Below are 17426 nucleotides of genomic sequence, written 5' to 3'. Positions count from 1 at the left end.
AAAAGCAAGTAGGTTGGTACTTTTGGGGTGGGTATGGATAAATTTGTCTCTGATAACCAGCGGCCTAGCCAACCTCTAATTTGTTCTAGCATACGTGGTATGGGTTTATTATGAGACTTCCAAACTTGCCATCATTAAAATCTCCCACTTCTTTGTGAAGTTTGCACACCCATTCTATAAAGCCTTGCGCCCACTCCGTGATTTCTAGGCGTATAAATTTTTCTGTGGAACCTTTTTGGTAATAGCCTACTCTTGTTTTATTGTACATAAGAAATATTAGTCCAACCAGCTTTTGCCATCTCTGTAAAAAATTAAACATGCATTAAGTCAAAACCACGTAATAAATACTGTAGTACAGATAAACATCTGAATGTCACTATTATTCTGAAAAAAATAGAATGTTTATTACAAGGTCGGTCATACTCAAAATTGTTGCTTTAAACTCATGTAAAGTAAATGGTTATCAAATTAGAAATCAGAATGCCTGAAATCATCCTATCTGGTGTTTTTTTATCTGTACAAATTAATACGCACGTACATTCTATATTTAGCCTACAAGATGATATTACAAATGAAATAACCCCTACGCCTGATAAAGCTATACACTCTCATCATTTGCTGAATCAATTGCTCTTACAATTTCTCGAGTAGTTAGAAGACAACCTGCCTTGTGTCTGGAAAAACTCAAATGGTGACCCTTGCCCAATCGACCTTCTAGTGGAATTTGGTGAGTCAGACAACAGAGGCTCATACACCGGTGTCCTACTCTTCGTGTGAGCTATACACAAGGGTGTAATTTCTTTTTCATTTGACCTAAGCTGAGGTTCAATGTTACCTAGAGATAGGATGGGACCACCCAAGCGCTCAGCCTGCTGCAGTAGGTTGATTTTACTTGGTGTATATGTGAAGCGGAAATATTTTATAGCTACTATTGGACCCATGCCTGCCACGACAATAAGCTGAAACAAACACACAAGTTTTTATCAGTAAAGGAAAAGGCAGCAGACAAGGAAAGGCAAGTACGGGATGGTTTAACAGAGCAGCAACTTACAAACATAGTAATCCAGTATGACGGTTGCTTACACAACCGAAACATGATTGTGTGCATTCCTGATGACGGAATTGCACTGACAATAAGATTGATGACGTAGAAGGCAAGCAAATTCCCCCATATTGCAAGGTGTTGTACTATCGTGAAAGAACTAAAACCAGGGAGAAACAAGAATGTAAGGTGACAGAATATGTATACTTACAGGGACGAAGGTCTAACAAAATTAAACACTAGATCAAACAAGTAGAGTTAACTTGAGATACTTTATGGGGCATTGGGGCCAAATGGGCAATGTATTCCCAAAGTTTGGGGAGAGGGGATATCAAGAACTTAAGTATTATTGCACGTCCCTTTTTACAAAATCCCCCCTTGTTTTTTTCCTCTTTTCTTTCGGCTTCTTTTTTAACCTGTTGGGTGGGGGGGAATACTTTCCTGAAGCAGTATATTCTAAATCTAGCACTCAGAGATAAGCATTGTTTAAGGCTTACTTCGTTTCCAGTGCTACAACAAAAGCTTGCAGCCATATGCATCCAGACAGTGCAACCATAGCTACCTGCTCCGTTTCACTTTTTTCGCCAGCACATGCGTTTATACTGATAATAAATACAACAATAGCCTGCATATTGCATCATCTTGATCAGTTAAAGAAAAGCAAGAAGAAGAATATTTAAGTAAGTGACTCGATGAATCAAAGCAGCTTCAACTGCTTACACCATGTAATTGGGAATTTGAAGTTTGTGATGAGAATGTACTATCATAGATGGCTCACACTGAGGAATAGGCCAGCAGTATCGTTTCAGGGGGTACAAATGACTGAAGAAATTATTGCTTACACCATGTAATTGGGAATTTGAAGTTTGTGATAACTGATGAGGATTTACTGTCATAGATGGCTCACACTGATGAGCAGGCCAGCGGTATCGTTTAGGGGGTACAAATGACTGAAGAAATCATTGCACGGTTTATAGCTTTAATTGTACACTAACGCTCGTTTGGTAGCCGGTAATAACTGGTGGAAATGGAATAACACTTAAGTCTTATTTGGCAAGAAAAATAACATAATAATGTCCATGGTAGTGAAACCATATCTCAAACTTGGCGTTTTCTTCATAAATTTGAATTCTCACCCAATACCACTCCCCAAATGGTAATGGATGGTAATGAAACATTATGAAGGAAAAAAAAAAGATAAGCATTCCATTGACACATTTATGACCGCCTAGTCGGCTACCAAACGTGCAGTAAGGGCGTTTTATTTCAGTCTCAATTCACAATAGAACACATCGCTACAAAATGGACGAATAAAGGAGAATGAGAGGGTATTAGACATACATGGAAAAGAGACCGTCCGAACCACCCCGCAAAGGTGCTTGGGTTCAGAACCCTGTTACAATAAAGCATCTGTTAGACACACACTTAACTCATTATTTTATTTAATGCCAGCTTAATTGCTAAGCTTTCCATCCATAAACAAACAGCTAACGCTGCCCAGTCCTCTCGTCAGCCAGACTGCTGAGCAAGGCCCGCGTCAGACCAATAAAATTATAGGCTAAGTTTGATTTGTATGAAAGCCTTTCTACTGATTGAAATGTGTTTCTTCATTTACATTTATAACAGAAAAAAAAAATTGAATTATTGGTTGATTTTAAATGGAAAGGTATTTCTCCAAGGTAAAAATATTTAGAGGATGTTTTAGTGACCGGTGCAAATTTATGGAATTATTGTTGAATAATTTGATAACTGAGCTTCCAAGAAAAAAATTCTACTTTAATACAAGTTTGTCATCAGCGTGGCTTAATCGGTCTTTCACGCATTGTTCTGCAGATATTGCATAATGGATTTTGCCTGTTCTACTTAAATCTTAGTATTATTTACATCTATTTTCCCCGATAATCAAACTAAACATACATTCATCAAAGGAATAAAACCGTAAATAATTTTTTAATGAACCACATTTCAAGATCAACCCAAAAAACACACCTTCCAGCTTGACAGTAATATAAGATCTGAGGATGCTGCATAACTGTCGTTTCACTTAGATCTTTGTTAAGAACACTAACAAGAACAGGGACACTTGTGTAGAAGACATTATAAGCCATTAAACTGACAGAATTGAAAAGGCTAGTTCCAGAGATGCCTGAAACAAAAGAGAAACTGAATGTCCCTGAAAAGTTAGGTATTGGATATTAAATCAAGACAAGTAAAGAAATGCATGAAGACTACAAACTTCAAACCAAGTGCAAATGAGCGACTTACAAAATTTGTATGAAGCAGATAATTAAGGACTTGTAAAAGGAGTATTGGGAGAGAAATGCTGTGCGGTTGTATGAATAACGTCCATGCACAAGAATTAATCTCGTCAAGAATCGGAATTCTGCAATTGAAAGAATTCTTGTGAGACATATAAATATAAGATACCTTACTCAAGGCAAAGTATCTAACTACTAACTACTAGCATCAAAAAAAAAAAAAAAATAATAATGACAATGTGTTGAATCCTACCTTCCTTTACTTGCATTTTGCTTATCTAATGCTTTCTAGTTTTCTAATAAGTTTTTAGACTTTTGATAGAATTATTATGCTTCTGTCGTGAAATTCCAAAATGTTCCTTGATGAGGGGTATGACCATATGACCGTATAAATGAATGGAATTCTTACTCTTCACCTAGGCAAGAGTGTCCTTTCTGAATCAAACACTCGCTTGTGCCCCTGCGAGCCCCGAGACCCCCTTTTCCGTACAAGGCCTGCGCCTTTGCCGCCAGGCAAGACGCACCACACGATCTGGTGTCAAAACACTCCGACCGTGACACAACAAAACTATTCCAATCGAAAAATAAAAACAAAATTCCAATGTACGTGCTCTTTGGTAAAAAAAAATCTAAACGCTTAACCAATATATATTGTTATTTTACCATGATTAAATTTGAATAGTAGAATATTGGAAGTTAAGAGCAACAGAAGTTGTAATGTGAAGCTGATAAACAGACACTTAACTTGGATACAGTATTAAGAGGAGAACCCTCATGCGAGTTTCCCCCACAAGGAAAAAGAAGAGAGAATGATTAACATATTCCTGTAACGGGATATTTTAGATTTCCAGATATTGTCTATTGGTTTAGGATGATATCACGGTTGAACTTGTTTGTGATAAAGATTATCCTCCTGTGTGGGGTTTCTGCGGCCCGAAAAATATTTGACAAGCATGAACGGAACAGTAATCCTTTGATTCTCTAAATCCTATAAGAAGACCAAGCGCCATGGTCACAAAAAAAACAAATTCACCCTCCTCAGGTGCTAATCCTATAAGAAGACCAAGCGCCATGGTGTGATAGAATACATTCTTCCTCCAGAGTCCCAGTTACAGACCAAAGGATAATGGCATAAATAAAGAAAGCCAAGGTAAGCATATCTTTGTTGGTGAAGATTTTTCAAACACTACACAAAGATCAATTAGAAGAATCACAAAAGACCTTTTTACACCAAAACATTTCCCTTTCTACCATTGAAACGGGATCTACAGCACAGAAAAGGCAATTATTTTAGAGCTTTTGCTGCAAATTCAGGGATCGAAGACACGAGGGCTTCTGATAATATTGCTGAAGAGGACACTCTCTTTTATAGTTACAACCCATATCAAGATAATGTTTATGCTGATGCATCTCTTTCCATAAGGACCTAACTTTAAAACAGTACACCCTGTGGACTGTGATTAGTGAGCTAGCTTACCGTAAAACATGATTATGTTGCTGAATTTTTCCAAAATTCATGCAAGTTTCCGAGTTTCGGGATTTTAATTATTGAAGGATAGTTGTGGTAAGAAGAGCTAGACCTGTTCTTCTCAAAGTTGAGGAGTCTCCTTGAAGACAAACTCATAATTTTAGTATGTGATAGGAATCTTGCTTTTTATGACGATTCCAATAAGGATAGTTCATTTACGTCATGCTATTATAATTTACCAATTTTTTCAATGTACTTCTGTAATACATACGGAGTATAAACTTTACATACAAAGAAGTTGAACAGATAGTATCAAAAAAGAAAGTTTTAACAGATATTTTCACAATGTCACAAGATGTTCATTTATCAGTTTATCTTCAACTAAAGAGGTGATTCTGCAATCTACAATACCACTCAGTAACCAGGTTCTTTTTTGAAAACGGCAGAAATGTGGCAGTGTGGTCATTTTCAGGACCTGAACATGGTTACTGACAGACTAACAGCTCACAAAATATATCGAAAAACAATGATATAGGTGGGGCCCTTTGGATAAATATGCGTCTAAGCAACTTGTTTGTGGACAAAATGAAAAGCCTGGACACAACCTTCCACCAAAAGAAAAAACAAAGCAATACGACTCCCATGTTTATATGAAACAAACAATTGACTAAGACGAGTTTGAATAGTATAACTCTTAAAGTTTCACGAAAACGAAAACTACAATTCAAAATCACACAAGCATGTTTATTGGAAATTACTAATTGGTGGCGGCCTTTAACAAAGCACATCGCTAGCTTACAGCCCCGGGTACCTCGTAATTTGAACTCATCTTACCATTTTTCGTCCATGTGGAACTAACTGGACAACCTTTTGCACTATCAAGGCAAAATATAACCTGATGTCAAAAACTACATGATGATTCTTGCACCGCGGTTGATAAAAACCTTTTGCACAGAACCACAGACATTAGAACCTCTTTCTGTTGTGTGCAATAGAACTATATAAGGATACCTTGTGCACCTGATGCAGCAAGATGTACGCCTACATAGGTTGGGCTAAAGAGTCCAAAGAAAGATTGCTTTGATTGAAGAGGGAGGAAAGATAGGAAACTAAGTTCACCAGCGTCTTTCCTACAACATCAACAAATAATTTCCTAAAGAAAAAGATAAGCTTTCCAATTTTGACATAAGATGGAATTCAAGGAATCGTAACAGAATTATACTAGTGGTATCTGAACTTCCCTTTCGTGCAAACAGATATTAATTTTCATATTATACAAGCAGTTTTTATCTGATTGTTTTTATTGTTTTCACGAGACTCACAAAACAAACACTAATGGGAAAAAATGGGGGGGGGGGGGGGGGGGTTAGAGGATTCTACTTTCTCTAATCAATGTTCATAGAATAATATTTTTAATAAGAACTCAATATTTGTTATTAAACGAAAAGTAACCGGACACAGCACCAAGAAAGCAGATCAAGTACTTACCCTCATAATTACGGATTAAGGAATAAAAATAACTAACAAAGTCCTGAGAATACTTACTCCCAATACTATAATCGGCTGCCCTTGCTGCCTGTAATCCTTCCCTCCCACTGATTCCAACACCAATATCAGCCTGCTGTATCATCCTCACATCATTGCCACCATCACCAATAGCCAATGTTCTATAATCACATGACTTTAAGAGCTGTACTAGCTGCATATCAAGGGGGGAAAGGAAAGTTACAATACATCCAAGAACACTCAGATGTTCATGTATAAGTTACGAGAAAGCAATGTTTTTAGAAATAAAAATTGATCTTCCAGCACAAGGGGAAAAAGCCCACAGGAGTCGGTTTATGGGCCCTGGGGAAACAGGATCAGAAGAAGCTTGACTTGAATAAAGCAGAACATAGTACACTTTTGTGAACGTAGTGATGGCGCTCAGATATTTTAGCTCATCATAAGAGCGACTTCCAGCATATATATTGAAATTACTTAAATGGAATCCACTCCGACCATTCGTATAAGAAAACTTGGTTTGTTACTTGATTTAGATGCCCAATGTAAACTAGATAGTCAGGGTTCCTAGAACCCATGCTTAAAGCATTGACATTCGCAGTACAACTAAAAATATTCCCTTCATTTCAAAATAACCGACACGGTTTGGCTTTTTGCATTATTCATATACTAACTTTGACTAATATATTAAAAACAAATGTTATCATGTAAAATGTTGTCAAATTAGTGTTAGTATACTTCTGTTTTTTAATCTTGCAACATACCTCTTTGTCAAGTTTAAGGAAGTGATTAGATAAAGTAAATGTCATATTAATTAAAATAGCTTAAACCATAGTAACCTTAACCTTCCCTTTATCAATTTGTCCATTTACCTTTCTCGATCTTTCAGTCTTTCCTTAAATTGGTTGCCAAATAAGCCAAGATCTAGAAAATGGAGGAAGTATTTTACTTTATCGACTTTTAATCATTTTTTCTAACATAAAGTTACAAACGTTAATGGTCAAACTTATGGATTGGCAAGTGTGCTGGCAAACTGAGTTACTTATTCTATAAGGAGTATAAACAGATGGAAAGGACGTACAAAATGAGAACAGGCTGCCTTTAGAATAGGTATAGGACAATGGAAAATGCTATAAGAGGTAAGCCTTTTTTTTGTTTAATTTTCTTTTTGACAAAGAGGTAAGCCTCATTGAATCCATATTATTCAGGTTCAAATTATGCATATAAGCTATAAGTTAATATCCAATACTGGCCTGCAGTAATTAGTAGAACTGAGAGGTACTTTCTACAACCTCCTAAGCTGAGGCCTGGGGAATACATTAAGGGGGGTGTTCAGTTCAACAACTTTTGCAATCTGATGGTTTGCTAACTTGGTATCAACCAAACCAATACTTGATGTTTGGTTCATAATATATAAAAATTAAACCCTTACGGAACTAGGTTTCCATATCCTTAGGAGGAGGGAGGGGGGGGGGGGGGGGGGTTTCATGAAACATAATGCAAAAAGTTGCTGCGGACCTCGTATCAAATTACAAAACAAAAACCACAACTCCAAGTTATGGTGCAATGCTTTCACGGCAATTAAGTCATGGGTGCAGTTGGACCAAAACTCCCATATCTTTTTAGGAGCTTTTATATCTGCAGATTGGTTATGAGAAAAATTCACTTACCTACCATCGCTATGAAAAATTCAAGATACACCCGATTAGCGAGTTTAAAGAAAATGGGCTAAGTTGTAATTATGATTTTATGTTTGAAGGACAGCTGGATGAACTCGTCCTCTTTCTTGGTATCCTTTTTGGCTGTGAATATCTTATGTTTTTCTCAAAAAATAAATTATAAAATAGGGGAAAGGTTTGAGTCATTCATTTTACAAACAAAATGTTAGGTTTCTAATATGTAGCGTTTATAGGCATACTCATCCAGTCATCCCAGTACTCGGATTTAAATCTCACCCAAACATTGTACCAGAGTTATACCAAATTCCCCTCAACACCCTCGAGAACCAGAGATCCAAAATATGAACAGGAAGTCCTTTGATGGCCTCTGAGTAACACTGTTCACTTTTTGTGGACGTAATCATCTAACCTACACACCGAGTAAGCACTAAGAAGCAATCAAAATTTGAGAGCGCACATGTCATTACATGCACCTATTCACAACTGAACATGCCACTTCATGCGCCACTTGACACACCGTTTGACATGTCTCCTTTCGCACCACTTACACAGCCATGCACACTCCACATCTACACCACAATACTCAGCAAGACGATTCTAAAGCTACCTAACCATCAGGAGAGATCGTATTAACCCACAATGTCAAAACCACCCTAACTACCTCATTCTCTAAACTACTATCATCGAGTTGTTCGGAAAATGGATTGAAGCTGCCTTCTCTAACACCTGATAGGAGAGAGCAACCTTTTCCCCAGTTGTTCTAGCATTAATGCAAAAGAATTGGTCTTACACTTCAATAAAATATACACCTCGTAATGATTCTTTTACATCTCCGTCAGATTTGGAGATACTATCTAATTTTTGCAAAAGTTGCATATTGTAGTTTCATTCACTGTTTAAATGCAGTAGAACTTAGACAAGAAAATCCAATCCACTTCTTTTACAACTATACTCAAGTTATCTCAAGAAATATTCAATGGAAGAAAGCGCATACGGTAAGAATATGATGACATAACTCATGCAGATGCCACAGAGAAAAAATAAACTGCACCTGTGCCTTCTGTGATGGAGTCACACGGCAACATATGGCTGTCCTTGACAGTATGGCTAACTCAGTGAATTCCTTTTTGCAATGCTTAAGTGCAATTTCAAGTGCCCAACCATCAATCACAAAGGCCACATCCTACATTAATAGAAAAAAGGAAATAATTATAGAAAAATGAACACTATCTTCTTCATTCTTTTTAAAGTAGGTAATGAATGTCTTCGCAACTTAAAAATAAGGTTATTTTTTCAGAGCAACCACAAAACGATGTAACAGTACCTTAGGCTCTGCAGTTGTAATTCTCATAGTAAGCAAGACCCTTTCCAAGATTCTGCGAATTTCATCTACAGTTTTTCCATCAATCAACAGGAGCTGACCTTTTGGTTCTGTCCAAAGTTTAGGAAATGACAACCCTTTTTATTGAGATGATAGACATGATATATTTATCTCAGATACTGCAGATAAAAAAACTGTGAAGCAAGGAAATTCTAATTATGTAATATGAACATGACGTTAGGTATCCATACTATACAATGAGTACCCTGATTGAAGTGACCAATCCTTCTGATGAAAGGAATTAGGAAACAGGGATTAAGATAATGTAAAAAATTAGAAGATAGTGGGAGTTGTATACTCAATTTAGGAGAGATCGTCGAGAGTGACTTACTAACCTATTACCCATTCTTGACGGCCCTAACAGTGGTCATTCTTCATAGCATATTTTTACCATTTATTGTAAGATTTTAGTTCAGAATGAGGACAAGGTTTCCTCACAAAGTAAAAATAAATGAATTTACAAAATAGCCTAATCCTTCTGCATGTCCCCCAGTTGAATAATCTTTGAAAGTCCGAGCTGCCTCGGTCCATAAAGACGCTAACAACTTAACTTTGCCCTATAATAATTCAAGTTGGCCAGCCACCTTCTGGTGCTATGAAAAAGCTAGATCTTAACCAACGTTAATACATATCCGGGTGTCCTACTCGCCAAGGCTCGAAATAAAGGACACGGGTACGTTGTCCTGAATTCCTCAGCAAAGAAGTCCGGTTCTTGGCTTGAAACAGTTGTCTAGAATTAATATAAGCATTCTGGGAAAATAGGAGGTCGACACGGGAGCCCAACACCAAGAAAACATGACTCACCAAACCCTCTCTTATAAGTTTGGATAGAGGATCCAGAACATGGGTGAGATTCATATAAGCATGAAGCCCTTTGAGCAAAAAGCATCATTTATAAAAGTTACTGTTCCCAGAGTAGGAAATTGTGAATATAGAGAGAAATGCGAAAACAGTTAACCCTCTATCCTGCAATGTATTTTCGGTATTATTGTATGTTAGATAAATGAGAAACAATAGCTGATCTTCTAGTACATACACAAATAGATCCCTACGGTGGAGATGACTCCTACTTATTAGACCTTGATAGACATGTATGTGTGGGACTTCTGAAATATGATAATGTTCTTTTCCCGTACTCGCAGATGGAAAGTAGCAAAGAGCACAAACCACAAACTACATTACCTGGGGATATGAAATTGCACGAAAGAGCAATTTGAATAGCAGTTCCCTGCTTGTCTCCGGTTAACATCCAAAAGTTTATTCCAGCTTTTCTAAGAGTCTCAATGGTTTCTGGCACCCCATTCTGCAAAACACAGATGATACCAATAAGAAGAAGTACGAACGCAGGTTTTTGCATATGTTATCTGTGTTCCTCCCAAAACATACAAAGCCACAAAAAAGATGAAAGATGCACACAAAGAGGCCTAGATCTCCTCAAGAAAGCAAAAAAAAAAACAAAAAAAAATGAACAAGACAATCCAAAACCAGCATCGATTCAAAATCTTCTAAACCCTTGACACCTCTCTGAAGGCTCCTTTCATTAAATCTAAACTAAGGATACAAGAACTAGTTGGTTAAAGCAAATGCATCGAAGCTACTTTTCATTTCATTCTTCAACAGCTTGGAATTAAAGACAAGCTAAGGTGCTAGGCGCTCATAGGTAATGCCTTGTTTTCCAAGATAAAATATCAAAAACTAGTTGAATAATGAACACTACTAAAAGAACAACATTTTCACAGTAAACCTAACCAAGACTTGAAGATTCAGATTGCTGCAAAATCTCCCTTTGCTTTCTTAAAAAGTGTGGCATTTAGAAGTTGTGCAACTATTTCTAATCGGCTGAAGTATTAAACTTTTTTGAAATAAAGACCATGTTTTTCATTTTATCTACTCATATGAATACACTAAATAAGTTGGAAAATATTATACGACCCTCGGATTCCTTATTTACCACATTCAAAAACCATCCTAATCACTCAGAAACTTGATTTGGATCATTGATGATGCATAAAATGTTAGCAAATACCCAGGGATTTATTACCTTTGTTTCCCGGAGTTGTACTCTATGGCAACGGAAGTCAAAGAGAGCTCAAGAGAGGGACCACCCATGTGGGTACTTTCACTTTTAGGAGGAGATGGATAGAGAGTAAGGGATTCATTAAAATAATAGGTCCCAAAAGGTGGAGTAGGAGACAATAAAAAAAAAAATGAAAAATATGTTGAGGAAGCAAAAGAACGGATGAAGAAAAAGTGCAAGGTAGTACTTTTAAGCAGCAACTGAAGTAATACCCTACACACAACATATTTTCCTTCTTATAAGAAACTTTTTTCTATTAAAACTAAGGAGTAATAAAAAAGGAGGACACAGTGTCCTCACAAATATACTCTAACATATTTACTGATAAGTGATAACGGACAAGTTCAATTCCTTTCACCAAAGAAACTTCTCTACTTAGCCCTACCAAAACCCACAAATCGAATCTGTAACATCTGAATGTTCGAAGAGAAAACCAAAGTCTTCTCTTTATACACCGGAAAGAGCCTTCTCCAAATATAGCGAGCCAGTTCAAACTGAAGGAAACTTTTTCAAAAAGCAGCTCTCACATAAGAAGCTTCAAAGTGATCCTCTTCACCAACTTGAAACTTAATGAATGTCACTGAACTTCCACCTGCTCATGACTGATGGCAACACCTCAAGCAGGTGGGAAAAAGAAGGAACCCTGTATTGCAGTGTCCATTTTGAACAGTAGCTGAGTAGCTGTCCCCAATAAAACATCACTACTTTTACAAGGGTTACAATATATTTGCAAATGAGGACAATACACTTCTCTCTGATTGTCAGTATCTTCTTTCCGGTACCATAAATGTTATCTAATATTCTAATACCTGAACTAGTATATGAATATTTTTCAGAAAGCCCACAGAAATATGACAAACGTCTAAATGAAAGTAAAAACAAAGAAGAGCAATTAACACACCATAAGCTTACTTGTAAACCCAAAGAAAAGCAATAAACAGAGTCTTAGAATCATCTTCTCTCAAATTAGAAAATTTAAAATGTCTCCGTTATAGGGAACTTACTTGTAAACGGTCTTCTATCGCAGTCACTCCAAGGATTTCAAGGTCACGTTCTATTAATTGGCAAACTTCAGCTATCCGCCACTGCAAATCAATGTATACAACATTTGAGGAAACCAAAAGTATTTTAATCAAAACAAGTAGCTAAAATAATGGTAAGATGTTGAGTTACCTCCCTATCAACCAAAGTGCTACTAGCCTCCTTAAACATCAAAGACCATTCACGATATTCATCCTCCTTAAGCTCGCGCCACGCCAAACATAATGTTCGTAATCCCAGTTGAGCATAATGTTCAACAGCCTCAGTAAATGTCCTTATATATTGACCTGGTTTCATTAAGCTTGCAATCAATAAGAGTAGCAAAAAGGATGTCAAGTCTACAATAATAACAGCAAGAAGTCCCGTGTGGAATCCGTGGATCCTATGGATGCACATCTGAGGAGGTCGAGATACATAATCACAGTTAAACCTAACCTTACTATTTGGAACAATAGGAGAGAGAATTTCCAACTTGATAAAGTTGATAGCAAGGAAAGAAATGCTTTTTTTTACCAAGAAAGAATATATCATTAATGATGTAGCCAAGTTACAAAGATGGACAAGAAGTAATATTGAGTTTGAATCATGTATTGCATCTGAATTATATGTGGCAGGGAAAGTATCATGAGCATGGGAAAAAAATAACAGGCCCTACACCACATCATAGTGAATCTAGTTTTGCTACTCTCCGCCGCAATGAACCTTGACTATGAATCAAATCATGCAAGATTATACAATCTTTCTAGCTAAAAAACCCACAAACCAGTAAAAAATAAAGATGATTGTCACAAGATCTGATGCTCCTCACACATATCAAAGGCAAGCAACCTGCATATACCACAGGACGGTGGCTTGACAGTCCTGCTTTTTCCTAATGGTAGTTAATCAGGTCTTCTATAACACACACAGTAAAAAAGAGAAAAGAAAAAAGAAAAAGGCAACGAAATGTCGATATCTAAAGTACTGATCCAATCGGCAAAGCTACAAACGGCGCCTCTGACAAAAAGCAAGATTTCTATCTCAGGCAGCGTAAAGCACTACTGTAAGATGAGCAATATTTCTCTATGCCCTACTATTGGCGAAAAAACCACTGGCACTGCATATATTCTGCAAGTAAGGCTTTTGACTTAAATTTTCAAATCGTACCACACACAGGTCGAGAAACATATTGCATATAAGTTGAGTGATAATTGAAGGGCATCCTCGGAGTGGTGTACAAGAATGACAAATACTAAAGTCTGAGAAGAGAATCCTTGTACAAGCCTTTTCATAATGTACAGACATGAATTCTCTTCTTATTCTGGCAACTAAATTGAGCTTATCCAAAAAAAAATGATGTATCAGGTCAAAACATTTCATAATCAATTCAATGTTGTAAAGGTATACAGTCGAATATACCGCTCTATTCTCCACAAAATTCTCCGTGACAAACATCTCGATAAAAATTCCTTTCTGACTTCATTATAGCACTAAACATCCCTCAACTGAATACTGCAACTACAATATCAGCAATGGTTTCCAATAGAAGAATAAGACCTAGTATCTCCCTCACGATTTTGCCTCTTCAAACAAAAAAGAAGACCCGAGTATTAAGTCCGGTAAGGCAGGATCATGGATGGTCCAAATTGAAGCAGCCTTACCCCTAAAGTATAAAATAAAAAAATAAACTATAAAGAAAGGGCGCCAGCATAATTAAAATAGAAAACCAAAGGAAGGCTCTTCACCAGTATTTGCACAAGGGAAAATTGCTTCATCAGCGCCTTTTGACAATAGGATAATCTTTCCGTTTTGGTAATCTCTCACGACTACTGACATTCTCTTCCGATCAGAAGTGAACTCCAGTACATGCAACAGTTCATATTGTATCAAAGAACCATTGCAATTGATCTCTGGAAAAAAAATTCAAATTATAACAGTCCGTTAGTCTAGTGGATATATGAACACCTGACAGGTACTTCAGAGATAAGACAGAGAAACAAATTGATACCAAGAGTATTTGCAGACTTATTGACTAGAACCATACGCAGGCGAGCAGCAGCTTGAACTAAGGCTTCTTCGTCCTGAGATTGTGACTTGTATACAATATCTCCCTTCTTACTGGAGTTGAGTAAAAAATATGCACAAAACATTACATCAGCTGAAACTAACTCAAACTTCGGCAGTACAAATAATAAAACAGAAAGGAACCAAGTTCAAGTGATATAAAGTTCAATATAAAGGTCACCTCTTTGTCGGTATAGCTGTATTACATATAGCCATAACAGTAAGAAATCTGATAATATCAGAAGAACCACTGGCAACAGCGTCGAGAAGTGCAGTATCTGCCAACCAATATATGAAAAGTATTTTCAAGAGCCAGCATGAAATCCCGAACAAATTTAAACGTGTTCAAATGAGGCTTCCCGTTGATCCCATGTAGTCCCTCGGGAAAAAAGGAATTATAAATCAAAGAATCATTTGCAATGGAGAAAACTAGTGTAAATGTGTAATCACATCATCAACACAGTTAAAATGAGGACATTTTTATATAAAAAAAGGTTCACTATTCCAACTTTCAAAGATAAAGCAGCCAATCTATTGTGTTCTATACTTCTATGATCATGTCATTTGTTGCTCACAAGCCACAACTTTATTCCAGTATTGAGGGTAGATGGGAAATCCTTTTCCCAAAAAGCAACAAATGTATTTCATATCAACCCTTGAGCGGAAAAGTAGCAACTGTTCTGCTACTTCAACACTGCTCTTTAGACCCGAGTCCTCGTCTGTTGCTTACTTGCTTGCACAAGGCAAAAATCTGTCTATTTTCTTAAACTAAAAGAGATGTCGGGAACGACACTTCCTGGTGAAAAAGTTTTCACCGAAGAAAATTTAAGAATCAATACTATGAAAAATATACATTTGAGACGAATCTAACAAGTTTGATACTTCAAAACCACGGGAATGTGGCAGAAGGAGCATTATAAATGTAAATATTTTCTTAAGGAATGAATTTCCTAATATATTTGAAACGCTAGTATGTGCCAAGTGTCTAAATTAAAGGTAGTAAACTACTGTAGTAATTGACAAATTTTCCTAAATTATACTACTTCCGCTTCACAATACATGCAAAATTTCTTTTTGCACGTATTCCACCATGCTTTTTGGGACATTAATATCTCAAAATGTGTATAAGTAAAAATTACTCCCTCCGTATTTATTTAATAGATACACTTGGCCGGGCACGGGTATTAAGAAAAAGAATTGAATGAAATAAAGTAATAAAACAAGTGGGGTTGAGTAGATATTTTAATAAGAAAAACAAGTGGGGACCATGTCATTTTAGGGAGTGGGGGTGGGGGTAGGGTATAGATATATTATTTAATTAGATGGTGGGGTTGATAAGTTACTAAAAATGGCAAGTATATCTCTTAAATAAATACGGCCGGAAAAGGCAAGTGTATCCCTTAAATAAATACAGAGGGAGTACAAAAAGTTGATATTTGGAATCCTCGCATTGATACGAATTTAACAAGATCTCAATTGACTATGTTTTTTCTTACATAATGGTGAAAAAAAGATTGTCGAAATTGATTGTTGAATAGTGCCCAAATGAGAAATGATGCATGCATTGTGAAACGGAGGTATATCATGTTAAACACACCATATATCACCTAAAGAATACCATAGGAAAGCCATCCTCAAAATTTCACCACTAAGGATATGCTTGGAATGGATTAATGTATCAAATAGATAACAAAAGCCAAACTTGAGAAAAAGAAAAGAAAATAAATAAATTGTAGACAGAGATGAGGTAATGATGATGTAATTATAAGGAAGAATGAGGCAGCGATGAAGTGATGAGAAGGGAGAGAGGGGATAACTACCCTCATTTTGAGGGTAATAGTTACCCTAATGTGGGGGTAGGTAACTATTAGGAGGCGTTTGGTTGGGGGTCTTCAGGAAAGGGAAAGGGAATGATGGGTTTTCATTCCATTTGTTGTTGTTTGTTTGATGGTTTTGTCATTCCCTTTACCCTCTTTTATTTATCACTTACCCCCAAATCCCTCTACAATAATACCCTACCCCCCCCAAGGTTTTCCATTCCCTTTCCCTTGACCATCCTCTTTTCATAATAAATAATAAATAATAAATAACAAATACATAATAAATAATAAATAAATAAATAATAAATAAATAATAATTAAAATAAATAATAATTAAAATTAATAATCAATAATCAATAATCAATAATCAATAATCAATAATTAATAATAATAATAATAAAAAATAATTTACAAATAATAAATAAATTATTTATTATTCACCATTCACCATTCATCATTTATTATTTAAATTACTTGGGAGAGAGGGGGGGGAAGAATGGAAAACCAAACACCATTCTTAAACAAAGGGTTCTCATTCTCTTTCCCTTTCCCCTTCTCCAACCAAACGGCCCCTTACCCTCTTATGAAGGTAATAATTCCCCTGTTCATCTATTCCTCGTACACCACTAGCTTATTTCCTTTATCACCACCTCATCCTCTTTAACATCATCTTCATTTACATTTATTTTTCTAAGTCTCACTTTTATTACCCCTTAATACATTACCCTCCATCCAAACATGCCCTGAGAAGGAATACTAAAAAGGAAAATGTTCTAACTAAACCCATAAAATCCATATGAATGTACCTCACTATAAAATTTGAACACCTTCAGCAAAAACAAAAAAACTGGATAACAAATCAAACTGTAACAGCACATTGCAGATAGCAGCACAAATTCCTTGACAAAAAACAAACCTTTCAAGGCATCCCCACTCTCACTCCCGTAGAAAGTTCTACCAACACAACACTTCTTGAAGACCATTTTGTTCTCGGTTAATGTGCCAGTTTTATCAGTCAAGATATATTCAACTTGTCCCAAGTCTTCACTAATTGCTGTACTGCAAAAGACAAAATAAAATTACATCCTCCCAAGTTATTAATGTTTGACTTTAA

At 36.3% G+C, this 17426-nt stretch overlaps 1 protein-coding gene across 4 annotated transcripts in view; it reads right to left on the bottom strand.

The window, feature by feature from the left end:
- Positions 1-345: 345 nt before the first annotated feature.
- The window catches only part of LOC110805470 (phospholipid-transporting ATPase 2), a 28277-nt gene continuing 11196 nt past the window's right edge, over positions 346-17426 (bottom strand). For 3 of the 4 annotated variants that reach the window (XM_022011079.2, XM_022011080.2, XM_056837469.1), the window contains 16 exons: positions 17229-17371; positions 14674-14770; positions 14437-14546; positions 14174-14338; positions 12582-12736; positions 12413-12493; positions 10514-10634; positions 9275-9381; positions 9002-9133; positions 6314-6467; positions 3308-3425; positions 3032-3205; positions 2384-2435; positions 1540-1667; positions 1052-1202; positions 346-959 (listed from right to left, as the gene is read on the bottom strand). In XM_022011079.2, the coding sequence (XP_021866771.1) occupies positions 624-959; positions 1052-1202; positions 1540-1667; positions 2384-2435; positions 3032-3205; positions 3308-3425; positions 6314-6467; positions 9002-9133; positions 9275-9381; positions 10514-10634; positions 12413-12493; positions 12582-12736; positions 14174-14338; positions 14437-14546; positions 14674-14770; positions 17229-17371 (2224 nt within the window). In that variant the 3' untranslated portion in view covers positions 346-623. Of the gene's footprint in view, positions 960-1051; positions 1203-1539; positions 1668-2383; positions 2436-3031; positions 3216-3307; positions 3426-6313; positions 6468-9001; positions 9134-9274; positions 9382-10513; positions 10635-12412; positions 12494-12581; positions 12737-14173; positions 14339-14436; positions 14547-14673; positions 14771-17228; positions 17372-17426 lie in introns of those variants that run through there. The other variant, XM_056837471.1, reaches the window with a different exon arrangement.

Source organism: Spinacia oleracea, chromosome 1 (assembly GCF_020520425.1).
Source record: "Spinacia oleracea cultivar Varoflay chromosome 1, BTI_SOV_V1, whole genome shotgun sequence".
NCBI lineage: Eukaryota > Viridiplantae > Streptophyta > Magnoliopsida > Caryophyllales > Amaranthaceae > Spinacia > Spinacia oleracea.
The sequence above is the reverse complement of the archived record's forward strand: the minus strand, read 5'-3'. Positions and strand labels throughout refer to the sequence as shown.